Source organism: Notolepis coatsorum (assembly GCF_963971535.1).
Source record: "Notolepis coatsorum genome assembly, chromosome: 18".
In the NCBI taxonomy this organism is placed as follows: Eukaryota; Metazoa; Chordata; class Actinopteri; order Aulopiformes; family Paralepididae; genus Notolepis; species Notolepis coatsorum.
The window spans coordinates 38,937,203-38,958,334 of NC_140182.1; the positions used below are offsets into that span (position 1 = coordinate 38,937,203).

At 41.8% G+C, this 21,132-nt stretch overlaps 1 protein-coding gene across 3 annotated transcripts in view; it reads right to left on the reverse strand.

The window, feature by feature from the left end:
- The window catches only part of tjp1b (tight junction protein 1b), a 112,897-nt gene that overhangs the window by 40,815 nt on the left and 50,950 nt on the right, over window positions 1-21,132 (reverse strand). For all 3 annotated transcript variants that reach the window (XM_084335426.1, XM_084335425.1, XM_084335427.1), the window contains exons 5-10: window positions 18,381-18,696; window positions 17,013-17,119; window positions 16,338-16,506; window positions 15,707-15,851; window positions 1,390-1,517; window positions 278-383 (exon numbers count right to left, since the gene is read on the reverse strand). In XM_084335426.1, the coding sequence (XP_084191552.1) occupies window positions 278-383; window positions 1,390-1,517; window positions 15,707-15,851; window positions 16,338-16,506; window positions 17,013-17,119; window positions 18,381-18,696 (971 nt within the window). The remainder of the gene's footprint in view (window positions 1-277; window positions 384-1,389; window positions 1,518-15,706; window positions 15,852-16,337; window positions 16,507-17,012; window positions 17,120-18,380; window positions 18,697-21,132) is intronic.

Consider the following 21,132-nt stretch of genomic DNA (forward strand, 5'->3'; position numbering starts at 1 on the left):
TAAAAAACGAAGAATTTAAAAGAAAATAAAGCAGAGGTCCAAATCCATTCATTAAGATTTGAGTGCCAACGTAACGAACGAAGGTCCGAACCTTCAAACGTTTGGGCTCAGCCCTAGTCCCTAGATACCAAGAACATGCAAATGGACCTTGTAGAAGTGGAGCAATCTTCCATTTACTTGGGTATGTACTTTTAGGCGAATTTTCTGAAAATATGGCTAGGGCTTAAGAGGTTAAATGATAAAAAATTGGCAAAAAGGATTTGGAGAAAGAAATTACCGTAGGATGCTGTCATCATGAGCAGCACTGGGCGCAGGAGCGTCAGAAGGGCTGACTGGCAGGTCCACATCGGGCTGACCCGGCTGTGCATAGACTGGCTTGGGCTCTGAACAAAAACACAAACGTAGGTTACTAATGGCCAATGGACTGCATTTATATATCCATTTTATCCAAAGCGCTTTACAACTTATGCCTTACATTCATTCACACATCGATGGCGGAGGCAACCATGCAAGGTGCCAACCTGCTCATCGGGAGCAATTAAGGAGTTGATTGTCTTTGCCCCAAGGACACTTCGACACGCTGCCGGGGAGTCAGAATTGAACCGGGAACCTTCAGATGACCACTCTACCTCCTGAGCCACCATCGATATGGCAATACTAATGATCAATACTAAACAGCTGAGCAAATAAACCGACCATATATATGGTTTTAAACCGAAAGAAAGCGCAAGGACTTTCAAGTACTTTCCTAAGCACTATTTTTCATTTTAAAAAGGGCATGTAAAAAGGATACAATTCACTTTTAAATGCTGTTTTTTATAGAAAGAAATTTGGATCCAATATTTATTTCCGACAATTAGTTACACTTTAAATAAAAACCATTTAATTTCTTGATTCAGAACAATTTTATCATGGATGAACAAAACTTTCAATGGGAATGGTTGATTTGAATTTCAATGACTTTTTAAGCACATTGTAAAGAAATGGGCTGTTTTCAAGGAATTCCAGGCCTTGGCTTTTTTTGGTCAAAAATCAAGCACTTTAAGCACGTCAAGGACCTTGACTAATGCAGACATCCAGCTGGAGAACATGCAGGCGAGGTGTTCTCAGACACACAGCATCCTGAGCGCTGAGGTCAAACTGGCTGGGGAACAACGTCAGAGTCCATCAACTCATGGCGTTTGGCTCAGCAGCTGGAGTTCACTTTGTGGAAGCTGGAGCTTTTACACAAAGAGCACAAATGACACACAAACAAGACGCCCCTCTTACCGCTTTACAGCAGTTTCCTACTCAATCAGGACCGAATATACAATAAAGTGGAGAGGTTTTTTACTGTTAGTGACCGACATGGAAGAAGGATGCCTGAAGACACTGTCAGGAGACACACACCTGGTAGTGGAGGGAGCAGTTTCTCCTCCCTGGTGACAGCTGCCTCCATGGGCTTGGGCAGAGGAATCTCCTCAGGGAGCTTGGCTGGTGTGGAAGCTGGCTTGGAGAGCCTCTCATCACTTCTGTGACTGGGGACAGAAACAACACATGTTTTCAATACTCCAGCGCAACACCAGGATACTTAACACATTGAACGCCAGAGGGCTCTATGGGCATTGGGCCGTTGTGTGCCAGCGCTTTTTGAGGAGAATGCCCTGTTTGCAGTGCTGAAAACTATATTAAATATTATAGCTACGGATCTAATAACGTTGCTGATTGTCAGTGAGTTTCTTCCAGTCAACATGCAAAAAAGGGGAACATTTTATTTTTTTATGCAGTCAGGCCACTGAACTTAGAAGCAGGCCAGGCCAGTGTTTCTAGTTGCAGCAGCGCAATAGTTAGATAACCTAGGTGGGGAACAACCAGGAGATCACTGCAACTCACACAAGTTGGAGAACTATCTCTCTCTCTCTTGCTCTCACACACACACAAAGGGAGCCGCATGTGATTGGTGGAGGCGGGACCCTTACAAAAAACTGTTGTTGCTAATCATTGACACATGCTAGCCTGTAATAATCCCCCCCAGAAAAATCTACTTTGCATTTGATATATTGCAAATATATGCCATCACACACACTGGCATTTAAAGGGTTAGAATTATAAAATGAATATGTGGTGTTATGATCAGGGCTGAAGTTGAATAAAAGATTGTATTTTTTTCAATCTGAGATTACAAAAAAACTGAAAATCCATCAAAATCAGTGTTGTTGCTAATCATACATATGCTAGCCTGTTTTTTAACAATAATTTGTGATGCCATTACATTTAAAGGGTACAAATTAAAAAATTCCTGCACCAGAATGCAGGAAATGAAGTCTTTGTAACAAAACATTTCCTGGTGGGGGACCCCCAGACCCCCTGCTTAAAAAGTGGCCTGACTGGGGCTATATTTTCTGGCCTGAATGATTTCCCCAGTCCGGCCCTGGTTAAAAGCCTCCAATGCTTATTAGTGTGTGTGCGTTTGAACATTTGCATGTTTAAACCATACATTTCCATAAAAAAAATAATAATAATAATATAATACAATTATAATATATTTTTTAATTCTTTTTTTACCTCCTATAATAGTGGGGGTCGCGGCTCTCTGACACCGTTATTTGGGGGTCGCGGCCTGAAAAGTTTGGGAACCCCTGTTCTAGATGGTAGGCTAAATAATCTGTTTAGGGCTACATTTAAACTGATGCCATATTCAATGCCTCAGTCGGGCATAGTTTGATTTTATTTATGGATATAGAATCAATATAATCAATCATGGTTAATATATTGTCATTGAGCTTCGCACCTGTTCCATATAATGTCATGTCTGTGGGTTGGTATAAAAAGGCATGCAATTCCAATGCGTAATGACGCACAATGGCTGCTCTATTTGGTACTACTGTTGGATGATGAAGGAGTTTGGAGAGAGTGAGTCTTCAGGGACCGGCAAGACCTACTGGCCAATGACCTAGTGGCCAATGGTGACGAGTGGCTCATGAGCTGTTTCCAACTACCCAGGGCTGTCCTGTTGGATCTCTGTCCGTCCTCCTGTTTCTCACCGGGCACTGCCATGGTCTCTCACCGGGCTCTGCCATGGTCTCTCACCATGCACTGCCATGGTCCGCACCTCTGAGCTACCAGCATTCACGGCATCTGAAATATTCTGCCACTCAAACGCCTTTCTGGCATTGGTGATGCTGACACTGTGTCCATCAAACAATATTTGTCTGGCTACACCTCCTCTATTAACTCATTGACCGCCGGGGATTAGACGGGCCCCATTCTAGCACTGCCAGGCTTTAAAAGATAGGAGTGCGTCACCTTGTTTGTAGAGCTATAACTATATTCTATATTATAGCTATGGATACAATACTATGGCCCATTTGACATCACCTATCTATCGTTCAATATGTGAAAAAGAATGCATTTTTCCATCCATACGTTCCCGTGTTATACCGTGGTGAATATAAGTATAGTTATAGCGTGGTCTGGGGTAATTCCTGAAAGGCTGATGCTTTTTTTGATGCTTTGATCGTCACCAACGGCATACATTGTGGAGTAACGTTACATAGACATGTTGCGATCGGGGTGAAGACATGGTTGGATCAAGGTAGGATTGACATCATATAGCCCTTACCTTCACTAGGATGTACCCCAAAAAGAATATTCCAATTATCTGATCGCGACTCCCAGTATTGGTGTCGATCGTGTCGCCAACATAATCCACCACACATCATGCATCGGGAGCATTTAACGCTTCTCAATCCGATCGTTATAACCGCTCCATTCGCCTGACAAAGAAAAGTGAGCCCGGTGACATTTGACCGTTGCACAGGCCAAGATACAAGGTTTCAAAGGGTGCTTGATACCGCCGGCGATCTCAGACTCATTCCCTATGGTAACACCAAGGTCCCTGGATGAATAATGAATACAAATATCGAATGAGTTAAGATTAACACTATTTTATTAACAGAATACATAAAAACTAAATATGAATTTGAGTTGAAATTCCCATTCAAAACCACTTGAAGTCAGTAACAAGAGATAGCATCTATAGTAGTTATACCAAGTATAACTAATAATGCACAGGATTACAAAGTAGATCTAAAATATTACATTTCCATGATAACGATGATACATGATACTTATTTATACTGCTCTTATTTATTTAACAGTTGTTTTGTTGTCTTATTAGTTACACTATTTCTCTGGTACAGTTTGTTTTTATTGTGAGAAGCTGTGAGACATTTTGCTGTACCTTAAAATATTATGACAAACAATAAAGATCATTCATAATACTAAGAAGTTATCTCAAATGTAGATCTAAAATGTATACATTTCCATAAAGATACAATAAATATCAAGAGTACAAAATACATAAACGTCTCTGTAATTGGATACATATAAAAACTAATAGTAGAAAATACAGCTGCAAGCAGGCTAGTGTAGCCAGATCCCTTATATTGATGTTATGACTCGTGAACTGGAGAAAATAACAACTCATGGAACAATTGACATAAAATTACGTCATGTATTTTGCACATTTTCCACAAACGTTGTTTGTTTTTCATCCAATAAAGCTGTGTTGGACGAAAAATGCACAACTATCACCCAAAACACCTTATCTGCCAAAACACCTTATCACCCAAAACACATTATCTGCCAAAACGCTGCATACAGTAATACTTATTTTGTGTCCCAATTAAATGCTTTCTAGAATGACATTTACAGCACATTGTAACTAAGCTAGCGCTCGTTAACAAAACCAATGTTAGCTAACGTTAGCTTGATGTTGCATAACGTTGCTAGCTTGCTAGCTAATGGGTTGACCGTAATGCGCATTCAGTGCTATTGACTACCGTAAACGCCAATCAATATCTGTGACAAGTCCCTCCCCCTAGCTTCCTGTTTTTACAGGAAACAGGTAAATATGCAGAATCAAATAGCATTCAGCTAGCCGTTTCAAGGGGGCTTTAATGAGGGAGGGGAGGGGAAAGGGGCTGTGCCAGCAAGGGGTGAAGTGGATCAACGCTCCCTACGTACAATGTTTTCTTTGTTGACTTTGGTTCACCCTGCACCAGCTGGCACCCAGGAGAGAAGCACTGCTCTGCATGGGCTGTCAGTTTTATTAATTAATACATTAATTTATATTTGGGGAGTATTTGTGGCTACAGAATCCGCACCAAGACTGCACCATTCAAAGTTAGATGCATAACCTTGACCAGAGTCATTTATTACTTTGAGGTTTCAAAAAGAGTTCTAGAGTGTCAGTGGCTTATGACTCACTATGATAAAGGTGGACCATACTATCCGACCTGGCCAATCTCTGGTAATAAATTACTCTGACCTTGATGAGATGAACTTCTCAAAGCTCTCCTGACTGCGATAGACATACACTGACCAGAGGGAATAAAAGAGGAAAAAAAGAGAAAAAAGGGTTGAAATGGGACAGCTCGTCCATGGTCTTGAAGGTCACCACTCTGCCTGTCCTCTCTATTGTAGTCTATTTTTAGAGCAGCTTATCAGAAGTGGCAAAGAGGAGAGAGTCCTCCAGGTGAGTTTCACTGTGTGGCTCTCTGGCTAACGACCAGGAGAGGATGGACTTCAAACGGCAGCTTTTTAAAACGGTAAGGTCAAGCAGATTGATATACACAGCCTGGCCAAAGGCCTCCTGTGGGTAATTATCAGATAACCGAACTGTGATAACTCAGAGAACTGGCCAGTCCCTTTGGTATTTTCTCATTTAATTGAGACTGTAGAAAGGCAGGCGAGAGCCGACGTGAACTGTGTTTCCATCCAAGTCGTGTTATGAACATTATGAGGTTATCACATTAGAGAAGCTGGATGTGACTGATCAGCTGTTCGGTCACATTGGACAACAATTATGAAGGGGATTTACTGTAAACATTCCGAAATTATGCAGCCAAATGCGGTCTTTAAAAAGGTGTTATATACAACATTCAACCACTAGATGTCGCACTAGAGCACCAGCATGTCATTTATCCATTCAGGTGCATTCCACGTGGCAAAATAGGAAGTAAGGAGGGATATATGCCTGCAACATGTAACCAACATTCTTTTGGACCCGCAAAAACATTTTAACTGATTAACTGTACTGAATGTATTAATCAATATTCTTTTGGGGGGGAAGCAATACTTTATGATTAAGGTTAATACACTTCAGTGTTGTGCTAGTTACTGAAAAATAGTAACTCAGTTACTTTACTAGTTACTTCATTTCAAAGTAACTTTGTTACTTTACTAGTTACTTACACCCAAAAGTAATGAGTTACTGTGAAAAGTAACTATTTAGTTATTAAAAAATAAATAAAAATTTCTCCCGAGTCCCATGCCCCAGATACTCAAAATCGGTTCATCAACTTGACAGTTTCCATTCACATCACTGAACTCTGCTAATCAATGTGGTCTAGATACAAACACAAATCTGACACAAACAAATGTTGTCCCGAGTCGATATAATAAGAAGTGCGCCGGTTGAAGGAACAGCCTTGATGTCGCCGGAGTGTTTCATTATGACCATCTTGCAACGTTGTTTAAGATATCAATCAAAGCATTGCAACGTTAGAATAGTTAGGATATCAATTGTGCATGAAATGACTATATTTATATTGTTTGATTAGTATTATGAGATTCCCTGGCAGATTTCGTACAGTCAAAATCCGTTGATTGTGTGGGGTGTGTCTTTTAAACAGTATTTATCAGGTAACTATATTAACTCTTTTTTCATGAAACCAACTGACCATGATGAACTATTCAACATTATCATGAAGATGAAGGACACTCGCACAGCCGGTGCTGATGGAATATGCAGCAAAATCCTAATAGCCATAGCCAATATTATAGTCAGACCACTCGCTCACTGTATTAATTTGTCCTTACTACATGGTGTGGTGCCAAAAAACATCAAAATTGGGAGAATAATACCCATATATAAATCAGGTGACAAAAATAGTATTAATAATTACCGTCCAATATCCGTATTACCAGCTCTATCCAAAGTCTATGAGAGAGTTGTGTACAATAGATTAAGCTAATACACCACCAAGCTAGATATACTCACCAATTCACAATACGGCTTCAGGAAAAAAAGAACTACAAACATGGCAATATTAGACCTAATAGAAAAAAATACATGATGCCATTGATCAGGGTGATTGTGGGGTGGGCGTTTTCCTGGATCTATCAAAGGCTTTTGACACCATTGACTTCACCATTCTACTTGGGAAACTACACCATTATGGCATAAGGGGTCTGGCTCTCAACTGGTTCAGTAGCTATTTACATGGTAGGCAACAGTACGTCGATATAAAAAATCACAAATCAATAAAAATGGACATCAAATATGGGGTCCCCCAGGGGTCAATTCTAGGGCCTTTACTATTTATTCTCTATATAAATGACTTTGTCAACTCATCTGTACTTCTGCACAAAGTTATATTCGCTGATGACACTAATTTGTTTCTGTCACATAAAAATCCACTCGAGCTACAAGATCTACTCAATACAGAACTACAAAAAGTGGACACCTGGTTCAAATGCAACAAGTTATCACTAAATCTCAGCAAAACAAACTTTATTGTCTTCCACTCAAATCGGATGCACACACATCACATGTGCATAAAAATAAATGGAAAGGAGCTGTCAAGAGTGGCGTCCACAAAATTCCTGGGGGTCATCATCGATGAGTCACTCAACTTCAAATGCCACATAAAATACCTACAAACAAAACTGTCCAAATATGTTGGCTTATTCTGCAAAATACGTCATTTTCTTCCCTTGCCTGCCCTTCTCACTTTATACAAAACCCTGTTTGAACCCCTCATTAATTACTGTAACGTCATATGGTGCAACACATACCCCAGCCATCTCAAAAAACTAGAAAGCCTACAAAAGAGGGTACTACGAGTGCTGTCATGGTCCAGGTATCGAGCGCCCTCAAAGCCTCTTTTCCATCGCTTTGGTCTCCTGAGGCTCGCTGAATTTAACATTCATCAAAACGCATCAATTATGTATCAAGTTGTCAACAACATGAATCACAGACTGTCTGAGCTTGTCCCAGTCTGCCAACCACTGCACATCCACAACACAAGAAACAAGCATCTTATATCTGGCAAGAGGAGAAGGCTAAATTGTGCTAGCCTAAGCATAGCATGCAGGGGTCCACAGATCTGGAACAAGCTTGATGAAAATCTAAAAATGACTAATACCTTTAAAACCTTTAAAAAATCACTGAAAGAGGAACTGCTAAAATCATATCTCTAATTAAAATTATAACTTAGGAATAAAATTGTCTGTATTATGTATCTCTGTTATATGTCAGTTAGTAGGTAGGTGTGTAAACCTACCCACGTTGTATTGTTTTGTTTTGTTTTTGTTTTTGTTTTTTTGTTATTGTTTTGTTGTTCATATTCTGTTTGTATCTGTGTTCAGGCTCCCTCCAAAAGCTTTAAATAGCTTCTTGGGAGACCTGGCACATGCACACAATTTGCGACATGTTATCACATGAGGATACTCGCATGTAAAATGTATCGTGTGTGTGTGTGAATAAAAATTCATTCATTCATTCATTCATTCATTCAATTCATTCATTGATCAACTTGAGTTTCAGTGAACACATTGCACTCACCAAAGTCTGCGGTGGTCCGGTCGAGATGTAACGTTAGTCCAGCTGACTCCAGCAGCCCCTCAAACATGTTCTTTATCTCGTTTCCATGTTGTATATTAATTATCTCTCCAAGTAGTTGCTAAATGGTTTGTTAGTTCGTTACTGCGTTCTTTTTATGTAGATTCATAGCGAGCGTCCTCCTGACTTTTGTTTACTATAGAGAGCGTCTATTACTTTTCCGTAGCCGCATTTCTGGTTTCCGCATTTCTGATTGGCCAGTGGCCACTGACTGACGCTCTCTGGTCAGAGAACGTCAGAGAACGTCAGTCAGTGGCCAATCAGAAATGCGGAAACCAGACGCTCTCTATTATTAAACAAAACAAACGCAGGCGAAATCAAACAGGAGTCAGGAGGACGCTCGCTATGAATCTACATAAAAAGAACGCAGGAACGAACTAACAAACCATTTAGTAACGGTAACAGCGTTACTGAATTTAAAAAGTAATGCGTTAGAGTACTAGTTACGGCAAAAAGTTACTTCGTTACTGTAACGCTTTACTTTGTAACGCGTTAGTCCCAACACTGCTTATTACACACCTTTCTAAAAGCCCTGTGGATGTATTTTATATACCGTATTTTTTATTAGATTATTATTACTCTACATAATTTTTTTTATCTATAGCACCTTTAAATGATCTCCACTACATCTTTTCCAGAATTGTCAAATGCGCTCCTCCTGTCCAGCTCGCATGTAGAGGAGACCGGGAACTATTGAAACACCACATGGGTGCAAATGTAACATCTTCATTAGAATGTTGTTTTAGGCGCAGCCACATTAACCACATGGATAATAATAATAAAGGCCTATTCCTCATGGCCTAATACCTTTATGCAACATTAACTGAATTACATTGGCCCCTGTTACAACTGCCCCCAGTCACCCCTACAAGACGCCCGTTGGTTTGTGCCTCATACTGGCCTGCACATCTCCGTCTTCATCTTGCTTTGGAAATAAGAAATATGACCTAATATGAGCTGACACGAAAGAACCTGCCCAACAGTAATAAATTCTAGACAGCCAAGCACCGTTCTTTCCCCCCAAGGGATGTTTGCTACTGACGTTGCTATGTTCAATGTTCCAGTAGTGTTTATTTACCTCAAACCGACTGATGGAATCTCACCTTTTTTGCGACATTTAAAGAGTTTGCTTAAAATCCGTGTGACAATTGGATGGAAACATAGCAGGAGGAGGCGGCGCTGGTGGGATTTAACCCCAGATGCAGCTGGGGTACATGAGGTCTTAACCCACTACACACCATCTCTGGGCACAATATAGAGTGTTTCGGTCTAGTAATGACATTTTATTCTGGTGCATTTCTCAGAGTGTATTGTAGAGGTTAAGGACTAAGACATGGTCCCTTGCAAAAGAGATCTTGTATCTCAATGGGACTTCCTGGTTAAATAAAGGTTAAATAAAAATGGTAAATACAGCAGGCTGGTCAGTGTTTCTTAGTGTAGTGTAGAGGTTAAGGACTAAGACATGGTAAATACAGCAAGCTGGTCAGTGTTTCTTAGTGTAGTGTAGAGGTTAAGGACTAAGACATGGTAAATACAGCAGGCTGATCAGTGTTTCTTAGTGTAGTGTAGAGGTTAAGGACTAAGACATGGTAAATACAGCAGGCTGGTAAGTGTTTCTTAGTGTATTGTAGAGGTTAAGGACTAAGACATGGTAAATACAGCAGGCTGATCAGTGTTTCTTAGTGTAGTGTAGAGGTTAAGGACTAAGACATGGTAAATACAGCAGGCTGGTCAGTGTTTCTTAGTGTAGTGTAGAGGTTAAGGACTAAGACATGGTAACTACAGCAGGCTGGTCAGTGTTTCTTAGTGTATTGTAGAGGTTAAGGACTAAGACATGGTAAATACAGCAGGCTGGTCAGTGTTTCTTAGTGTATTGTAGAGGTTAAGGACTAAGACATGGTAAACACAGCAGGCTGATCAGTGTTTCTTAGTGTAGTGTAGGGGTTTGAGACTAAAATGGTAAGTGAAGCATGCTGTGTTTCTTAGTTGAGTGTCAGGGTTCAGTCCACATGTCCTGGAATATTTCAATGTCCCTGACAAATGGGAGGAGAAATTCCGGTAAAATATTAGTGTTTATTGAGCTTAAAAAAACTAAAGTAGGCTACTTTTTGTCTATACATTCCAAATAAAATAAATAGTTTAGCCATAATGTTGTTGACGTAAGACTCCGATTGTTGCCTGTGTTGTTGAGTGAAGTTAAATAAACTGTCCAGTTCAGCACCACGGACAGCGCTGAGCCATTGAGTCAAGGTGCTACTGAAACACACCTCTCTCTGCTGGCATGCTTGAGACAGGGATCAAGCAGGCCAACTCTGGAAGCATTTTCACAGGACATTACAACCAGAGAGATTTAAATATGTCAGACTTTTTCCCGGACAGATTTTCCGGGTAAAAGGACAATGTAATTGCCGGATAACGGAAACCCTGGCTGTACAGTGTTTCTTAATTAAGTGTATTGTAGTGGTTTAAGACTAAGACATGGTTAAGTAAAGCATGGTGCCCAGTGATGTGTCTCTGTTCTCAGAACTCACTTCGTGGAAGAGCTCCAAGCTCCTGGTCACATGACTGGTCGCTGGCACAACTTTAGTGGCAAATGACTGCCTTTTCACAGAAAGAGGGGGAAGTGACTGTGTGCACATAACAGACACGCACACACACACACACACACGCACACACACACACATACACACTCCTTTGTTCAATAGACTGGAAGTCTGGAGCTGAGCAACAAAGTAGCCATGAAGGAGTGTGTTGCTCCAGCAAGCTGGAGAAAATTAACTGCTTATTCAACACGTCCTGCAAGAGGCCCAGCATTCATCTGCCAGCCTCCTGGAACTGAGAGAAAAACAGACCTGGTCTGACCTCTTCTCCCTGTTAGCAAACCAGCTCTCAAAATGTTACAATTAAAAAAAAAAAAAAAAAAAAAAAAAGGGGGATGGATTAAGGAATAGCATGGCTCTTGTTTCACAGTCTTAATTATATATATTCATTTTTTTCTTTTTTTCTTTATTCTTGGGCTTTGGTTTTAAGTTGTTTGTTATTTTATTATTCTTTTCCATTGTTTGATTCCTGACATCTTTTTATTATTATTCTTATTTCAATGTGTCAACTATTTGTGTGTGTGTGTGTGTGTGTATGTATTTCTTAACTCCACTTTTTATTTGAAAGTGTCCATTATTCTCTTTCTTTGCATTTGACTCTTTGTTACTTAATTTTTCTCTTCTTTTGTTGAATTTTTGTAAATATAGGTACATATGTATGTATGTATGTATGTATGTATGTATGTATGTATGTATGTATGTATGTATGTATGTATGTATGTATGTATGTATGTATGTATGGTTTTGTTCTATGTGGACCCCAGGAAGAATAGCTGTTGCCTAGGTGACAGCAAATGGGGATCCGAATAAACAATAAACAGGTTCTTTGAAGTGAAATAATATCACAGTGGCTCGTATAAGTCGTATTATTAAGTATCTGTAAAGCGTTTGAGAAAAGCAGACATTAGTCCAACTTGTTGTGCGTCTTCATAGCAAAATCCCTCGTTTTGACCTCTCGACAAAAGTGCCATTTGCCTTCTATCACGATATGGGACATTTCTTATCTCAATAACGATATACATCACTATATAGTATGTTTTCTGTTAATTCAATGAAACATTTGTCTATAAAATAACCACATACTTCATGACTACTTTTTAATAATCCTGAATGTGAACTAAATACAAATGAAAGGTACTCGCGCACACACACACATACAAACATACACACACACACATAGAAAACATATCTCACCTCAGCATCTTTCTACCGTAGCTTTCACTTATCTTTTGCAAAACCAATAATTTCCATGGATTTGATTTTAGAGTAGGTATGATGAATTAGCAATAATCCACTTGATTCACTTAAAATTGGATGCAACCGAATAATACTTTTAAAAACAACCAAGTAAAGAAAAACATAAAGGTACAACTGAAGGCTAAATATTGGATCCTCCTCCAGTGGTCCACGAAAGCAGATTGATGCATTTCTATTCAATAAAAACACCATGCAGATAACGCTCTGGGCTCTTGCGAGACATTTGTATTGCTGCATGCAGTGAGATGGGGTGCGCTTGATTTCTATCACATGCCAACTATCGGTGTTGTGGGGAGTTTTGTTCTGTGTCACGTTCCTCCGTGTTTGTTATTCCAGCACATGTGGTCGAGAATTAAGTAAAATACTGACGTAAAGCAATTCTGCAACATCAATAGACATTTTTGTCTCGTTCCATGATATATCTGGTATATATATATGGAACAACCCTAGTTTGATCTCAAAACAGGCAGGTGAACAGCAGCAGCAGTGAAGGGCAAGTCATCGCAGTACAATAAAGGAGAGCGTGGTGACATGGATAGTTGTAGATGGCTCATTGTTGGCCTATTGTTACACAGGCACACCGTCTTTGTGCCAAACATGCGGTTCTGCGCACTCAAAACGGTGTCCTACAGAGATACAGATCATGTGACACTTACACAGGCTGTGTCACGTGCGACAGTGACCCTGGAGCCCCCCGGAGTCAAAACAAGGTCCCCCCCTCGATTAATAATTGATGTCAGACACCGTGACTGGCGATATTTCAATCAAGTGAAAGTCCTTCACAGTTAACCAAATGCCAGCTTCACAGTGCAAACTCACAATGTCACGTATCAAGGGCGAGGAGCTTATCAAAGATTTATAGGGTTTCAAAAGAGGCATGTGTATTTGTGAGGACGCATGCCCCTCCAATTACACTCTGGGCAGTGGTGAGATGATGTACTGTACTCTTCATTGAAACGATGGCTATGGGTTTATGATTCATTCGAGCATCGACTATGCTGGGATTTTATATTCCATTTATATTCCATTTAGATACTAGGAGATAAAAGGAGTTCTACCCTAAGGTATCTTGCATTTAAATGTAAGACTTTTTAATACAATTTACAGAATACCAATTTCTCAACCACATTAGCAAAAACATAAAACATAGCGACACTGAACTGGCGGCTGCACTTGTTTGCACGTTCCATACAAGCTCCCAGGAGCCCCGCAAAAAACAACGACTTGAATACAAAAACATTTCATATATTTAATATTATTTCATCTCCTGACTTTTTAATACCTTGTAGATGCCCTGATCTAATAATCTAGTTCATGTCTATTCACAATTTACTACTGAGACTAGCTATTTACTATCTGTGATAGGGATGCACGATAAATGGGTGACCATATCGGTATCAGCCAATGATAGTGATTTTTTTCAGTATCGGTCCGATGAGCACAACTCATGTATATCAGCCAACACATATCAGCATTTTTCTTTTTATTGATTGCATCGATCCGATGAGCAAAACTGGGTCAATGTGTACAACTGATGATTTCTTTGGTCATGCAGAGTTTGTTTGGGTAACGTTACTTGCATGTGAAAATTATGCAGCGTAGGATTGTGGGCCAACATTGATTCAGTATGTACAAAAATTGTATGTACACAATTTGATTATCATAGAAATTGGTTTTATTTATACAGATCATATCAACATCGGTAATATTGATTATCAGGCCATTACAGAAATGTGAATATCGATATTGGCAGACATTTTCATATCTGTGCATCCCTACTCTATAAATCTCCAGGGACAACACCACAAAACTTACGGTATCCTCCAACTGTCAGGTGTATAAGAAGAGAACACAAAGGACAGTATAAAAACACTAGACAGAACCTGGCAAAAGATGCAAGTAAACGTTTGGTGGAAGATCATCTGTAAGGCCCAAATTAAATTGACATTATCAACTTCAGAGGCCAGAATGTGGGATCTATAAACACATTTACTATCCAATAGCATTGTGAGGCTGAACAACAGGACCCATTGACTATGTAAATGTAAATTTTCTTTGAATAATAATCATTTACAGATTTTTATTTTTTTTTAATAGCTAAAAGTGATTAAGTAATTTTGCAACCGAGGGTCTTACAGGGTTAAAGGTGCTATAGATAACATTCAGCCACTAGATGTCGCACTAGAGCACCAGCATGTCATTTATCCAATCAGGTGCATTCCACGTTTGGAAATGGGAAGTAGGGAGAGGATACATATAATCAACAACATTCTTTTTGGACCCACACCATTTTTTTTATGATAAATTCATTAATCAATCGTTTTTTGAGGGGGGAAGAAATACTTGTATTCCTCACCTTTCTAAAAGCTCTGTGGATGTATTATTAACACTTTCAGTGCCAGCCATTAGACGTGGCCCTCTGTAGCAAGGTCAACGCTAGATAGATAGGAATCCGTCACCTTGTTTGTAGAGCTATAACTATATTCTATATTATAGCTATGGATACAATACTATGGTCATTTGCCAGTGACTTTCTTCCGGTCAAGATGCAAAAGAGAGATAATTTTTCCATGCATACATCCGACCGTTATAACCGTTCAGCTTGAGCAAAAAAAAAAAAGGAACACTCTTTTAAGAGGCTGATTTGTTAGAAATCGGGAGTCAATCGGGGGGGTGGGGGTGAAGCAGGTCTCGCGTAGCGCCATCCAAAATAGCTCCCTAACTGTTCCTGAATGTTTTGTAAACCCCACTAGCATTGCTAACAAATAGCTATTCATATATATTTCTATTATCTAAAAGTAAATAGATAAAATAAAATACTGACGCATGGTATTTTTGGCCGGAGTGAAATAACTCCCAAGTCTGACAGGCCTCTTAAAACACACAACATCGGGGCGCCCGAGTGGCGCACCGCATACAGCACTACGGTGCAACACGGCCGACCCGGGGTTCGACTCCCGGACCCGGTGATCTTTGCCCAATGTCTTCCCCGGTCTATCTCCCATTCCTCCCCTCTCTCTCTCTACCGGACTGCTCGGTAGCAAAAATCAATAAAAGCCTACAAAAACATAACTTGTCCGAAAGGACAAGTAACATTTAAAACACACAACATCAGTTACAACCGGCAGTCCTAGAAGGCGTGTTGGATAAAGAGAAGCGCGGAAGGTGTCTGTTGTTTTACCTGCCATTGCTGATCTGCGGGGGGGAGTGTCTGGAGTGGTCCGAGGGCTCCGACCGTCTGTCCGGGGAGCGGGAGCGACTGCTACGGTGTCGGTCGTGCGATCGGTTGGAATGGTCGGACGCCATAGAATGGATATCTGAAATGTCTGATCAAAAACAGGAACTCAACGGTTAACAACTTTACTTTACTTACAAAATGTTTACGGTAATTACATTTTCATTTCAAACCTTTATTTCAACTCATGAGACACTGAGGTTACCCTCATTTACAGCGACAGCGAGCTTGCAAAACAAAGACACAGTTTATCAGTAGATTCATACATATAGGCAAAAAGGAAAAAGCTGTTTTTCCTAGTTCAGGGCAAACTGGAGGATCCCTAAGAACCAACCAGTCATTTGAACGTGTAGAATAGGTTCCAAGATTCCATTCCAACGGTGTTGTAATGTAAGGGGGAAGTTTACCAATAAGGACTTTAAAAATAAACAAATACCAATGATAGTTACGCCTTTCAACCAGAGAAGGCCATCCAACCTTTTCATAAAGGACACAGTGATGGGCGTCGTATCTGATGCGTTTTGACATGTGCGAGTGGTTTCAGCTCCACCCAGGAGCAGTTAAGCAGGTCTCTCACCATCTCTGTCCGAGGCGTTGGCTGAAGGAATGCTGTCGTCAAGGTCTGGGATGTTCAGTAGTGTTGCCCTCTCGTCTCTCTGGACCACCATTTTTAGCTTGCCCTTTGACCTCTCTATCAGCTTCTTAGCGTCTATCAGGGAGAGGTTCTCTGTCACCGTGCCGTTGATCTGACAGAAGCAGAAAAGCACCATAATACACAGTGTAAAGAGAAAATATATCCCTTGCATATCCCTCTGAGGAGAAAAAAAACCCATACATGTACACATTTCACCAAGGAGGTCAGAGCGCTGGGTCAGCTGTTTGCAGAACGCTCCGAGTGGGTAAAGATTTGCTGTCTTGCTCAAGGACACTTTGACAGGGATTGACACAACGGCTGTCCCTGGGGGAACCGGACCTGTGACCTTCAGGCTGTGACAGTCTCTCTAACCCATCAGGCCACCCTGTCACTGTTGCCATTTTCTCTCCTGACCAAATCATGTTTCTTCGCTGCACTTGAATTGGAATAATATAAAATAATAGGAAAGTATTGACATTGGAATTGTCTGTCTCAATTCTTCGACAGCCTCCTATTTCTCTGCCTCCAGTCTCTCTCTCTCTCTCTCTCTCTCTCTCTCTCTCTCTCTCTCTCCCTCCCTCCCTCTCTCTCCCTCTCTAATCCCTACCCTCCACTCACCTTCAGCACCACATCTCCTTCCTGGATGTTGCCGTCCCTGGCTGCCAGGCTCTCTGGGGAGATGTCCTTCACAAAGATGTGGCTGGCCAGGCGCAGGCCATATTCTGCTTACAGAGTGAACGACAGCAACACAGATGATGTCAGCACAGAGTTCATGTCACCTGCAGCCTCTCACTCATATCATGAACATGAACTTAAAGATAGATTAGTTAGTCATCTGCCTCCTCTCATTCATACCATGAACATGAACTTAAAGTTAGATTAGTTAGTCACCTGCCTCCTCTGACTCATACCATGAAGATGAACTTAAAGATAGATTAGTTAGTCACCTGCCTCCTCTCACTCATATCATGAAGATGAACTTAAAGATAGATTAGTTAGTCACCTGCCTCCTCTGACTCATACCATGAAGATGAACTTAAAGATAGATTAGTTAGTCACCTGCCTCCTCTCATTCATATCATGAAGATGAACTTAAAGATAGATTAGTTAGTCACCTGCCTCTTCTCACTCATACCATGAAGATGAACTTAAAGATAGAGTAGTTAGTCACCTGCCTCCTCTCATTCATATCATGAAGATGAATTTAAAGATAGATTAGTTAGTCACCTGCCTCCTCTCACTCATATCATGAAGATGAACTTAAAGATAGATTAGTTAGTCACCTGCCTCATCTCACTCATATCATGAAGATGAACTTAAAGATAGATTAGTTAGTCACCTGCAGCTTCTCACTCATACCATGAACATGAACTTAAAGATAGATTAGTTAGTCATCTGCCTCCTCTCATTCATACCATGAACATGAACTTAAAGTTAGATTAGTTAGTCACCTGCAGCTTCTCATTCATATTGTAGTTAGTAGATATAATCATTAGGAATAACTTACTCAGTCAAGTGGATCTGGATAATAAATGGCTTTATTAACCAGAGAAGATCAAATGTTACAACAAAGAAGAGAATATGGCTAGAGATCCCTACTAGACTAACCAGCTTCGTCAGTCAGGTAAAAAGATCCCAATCCCCCGCTTAGGGGTTGTTTATGTATAGAATACAAAGGGAGGGGAGGGGATTAAAGGAGAGGGGGATGTCTTTATGAAGAGGTTTCCTCTTAATATATACCACAATATCATGAAGATGAACTTAAAGATAGATTAGTTAGTCACCTGCCTCCTCTCACTCATACCATGAACATGAACTTAAAGTTAGATTAGTTAGTCATCTGCCTCCTCTCACTCATACCATGAACATGAACTTAAAGTTAGATTAGTTAGTCACCTGCAGCTTCTCATTCATATCATGAAGATGAACTTAAAGTTAGATTAGTTAGACTAGTCCGTCTCTGTTCCCCGACATTGTGAGGCTCACCTTCATTCTTGCGTGACTTGACGAGGGTGACCTTGGCCGGCCGCGGGGGCAGGTTGTGCGACCGCCGGTCCGAGCGCGGGGAGAGGCTCCTCTCCCGCGAGCCGCTGCGCTCGCGTTCCCGGTCCCTCCGGCCACTGCCCCGCCCGCTGCGCCGGCCAATGGCTGCGCCCACCCCGCTGTAGGTGGCGCTGCGTACGCTCCGCGTCTCGTAGATCTCCTCGTCGTAGCTGTCCTCCTCCTCGTCATGCTCCGACATGGTCTCCCTCTCCCCCAGGCGGCCCATGGGGACGTGCACCTTCCTCTTCCGTCTGATTGTCTGAGCGGGCGGGAAGACCAAATATGACATCAGCATGACATCACATCAGCTTCATTGAGTCCGCATACTTAAGTCCTGTGCTAACCAGCTAGCCCCTGTGTTCACCACCATATTTAATCGATCCCTGAAGGAGTCAGTGGTCCCTGCCTGCTTCAAGATGTCTACCATTATCCCGGTACCAAAGAAACCCTCCCCAGCAGGTCTCAATGACTACAGACCGGTGGCACTCACCTCTGTGGCCATGAAATGTTTCGAGAGGCTGGTCAAGGATCACATTTGTGCCTCCCTCCCCAGTGATATGGACCCTATGCAATTTGCATACAGGCCAAACAGGTCCACTGACGATTAGGGGTGGGAATCATCAGTTTCATCACGATACGATACAATATCGATTCTTTGGACAACGATACGATATTTGCCGATATCACAAAGTCTGCCACGATACGATACGATTCAATTCAGGTGCCTGCGATCGATATGAGGCGATATTATGTGCCCATTTAACACAATCAGTCACATTTAGATCAACTAAAAAAAGGCTACGGAAATATCAATTGATGTATTTATTTTTGAGCTCTTCCAGACATTTAAATGAAAAACAATCTATTGTTTTTAATACAAATAGACCTCCTGTTCACTTTTGTTTTTATATATTGAGCTTTAACACACACACAGACACACACAGACACACACACACACACAGTCCCCCACAGCCCCCACCCCTCCTCCTTCCAAGTCCCCTCTTCACTCTCCTGTTCTCTCTCACGGTTAGCTGCTTAGCTTTTAAGCAGCCAACGCGACGTTCATTTAGATATTTAACGCGACGTTGGCATAAAGGAATGGCGACGATGCAACGCCTGTTATATGCATTTGACCCGTTGCGGGGAAAAAACTGCACAGACTTATATCGGCTCGCAAAATAGACGCTCTGTAGTGCTTTACAGCAGACGCAAACACTGCTGTAATGTGTACACGGAGTTTCACAATACTGGGCGCCGGCGGATATGACTCGCGGGGATTTTCAAAATAAGAGTATCGCAATATGAATCGATCTTTTTACGTTGCGTCGATCCTATTTGATTATTGACAATAGATCGATATATCGATCTGGATCGATGTATTGTCCCACCCCTACTGACGATGCGGTCTCCCAAGTACTGCACAGCACCCTCTCTCACCTGGACCGTCAGAAGGGGGGCTATGTGAGACTGTTGTTCATTGACTACAGCTCAGCGTTCAACACCATAGTCCCCACCAGACTGGTGGACAAGCTGATCGAGCTAGGTCTGAGCTCCGCTCTGAGCGCCTGGATACTGGAATTTCTGAGTGAAAGGCCCCAGGCGGTCAGGGTGGGGGGTCAGACCTCCAACACCATCACCCTGAGCATCGGGTCCCCCCAGGGCTGTGTTCTGAGCCCCCTGCTGTACTCACTATACACACATGACTGTGTGGCCAAGTTCAGCTCCAACTCCATAGTGAAGTTTGCGGACGACACAGTGGTGGTGGGGCTGATCTCGGACAATGACAAGAAGGCCTACCGGGAGGAGGTTGAGGTACTGGAACGCTGGTGCCAGGACAACAGCCTGCTCCTGAACATTGGTAAAACCAAGGAGCTGATCGTGGATTATAGGAGAGGACAGCAGGAGACACACACAACACTGAGGATTCACAGGGCTACCGTGGACAGGGCGAGCAGCTTTAAGTACCTGGGGGTCCACATCGCAGAGGATCTGACATGGACAACACACAGACTCAGTCGTAAAAAAGGCGACGCAACGCCTCTACCACCTGAGACAGTTAAGGAAGTTCAGAGTATCTGGGAAGATACTCCAGTCCTTCTACTCCGGAGCTGTAGAGAGCATCTTGACTGGAAACATCACTGCCTGGTATGGAAACAGCACGGCACAGGACAAGAAGGCCCTACAGAGAGTGGTGCGCTCAGCCGAGCGTACCACGGGTATTGCACTACCACCCCTGCAGGTTCTATACAACAAGAAGTGCAAATCCAGAGCCTGCAGAATAATGAAAGACCCACACCACCCCAACAACAGCCTGTTCATGCTGCTCAGGTCAGGCAGACGCCTGCGAACACCAGCTGCTAGGACAGAGAGACTTCGGCTCAGCTTCTTCCCCCAGGCCATCAGAGCCCTGAACACTGAACTCTCCACACACAAGCACACATGAGCCCACGCACAACACACTCACTGTACACGCTCACACACTAGCAGCCACTTTAACATGAGCAGGCACACACCCATGCTGCACACGCCCACACTTATGGCCACCAAGAAGGGTAACTTTTTAAAAAATAGTATAGTATAACCGGAGATTGTATAAATTAGACACTACCAAAGGACCCAGTATGTCCTCCATGCTCTGTAAATAACTTATGTACATATACCGATATGCCCTAACATGTTACTTGTTTATTGCACA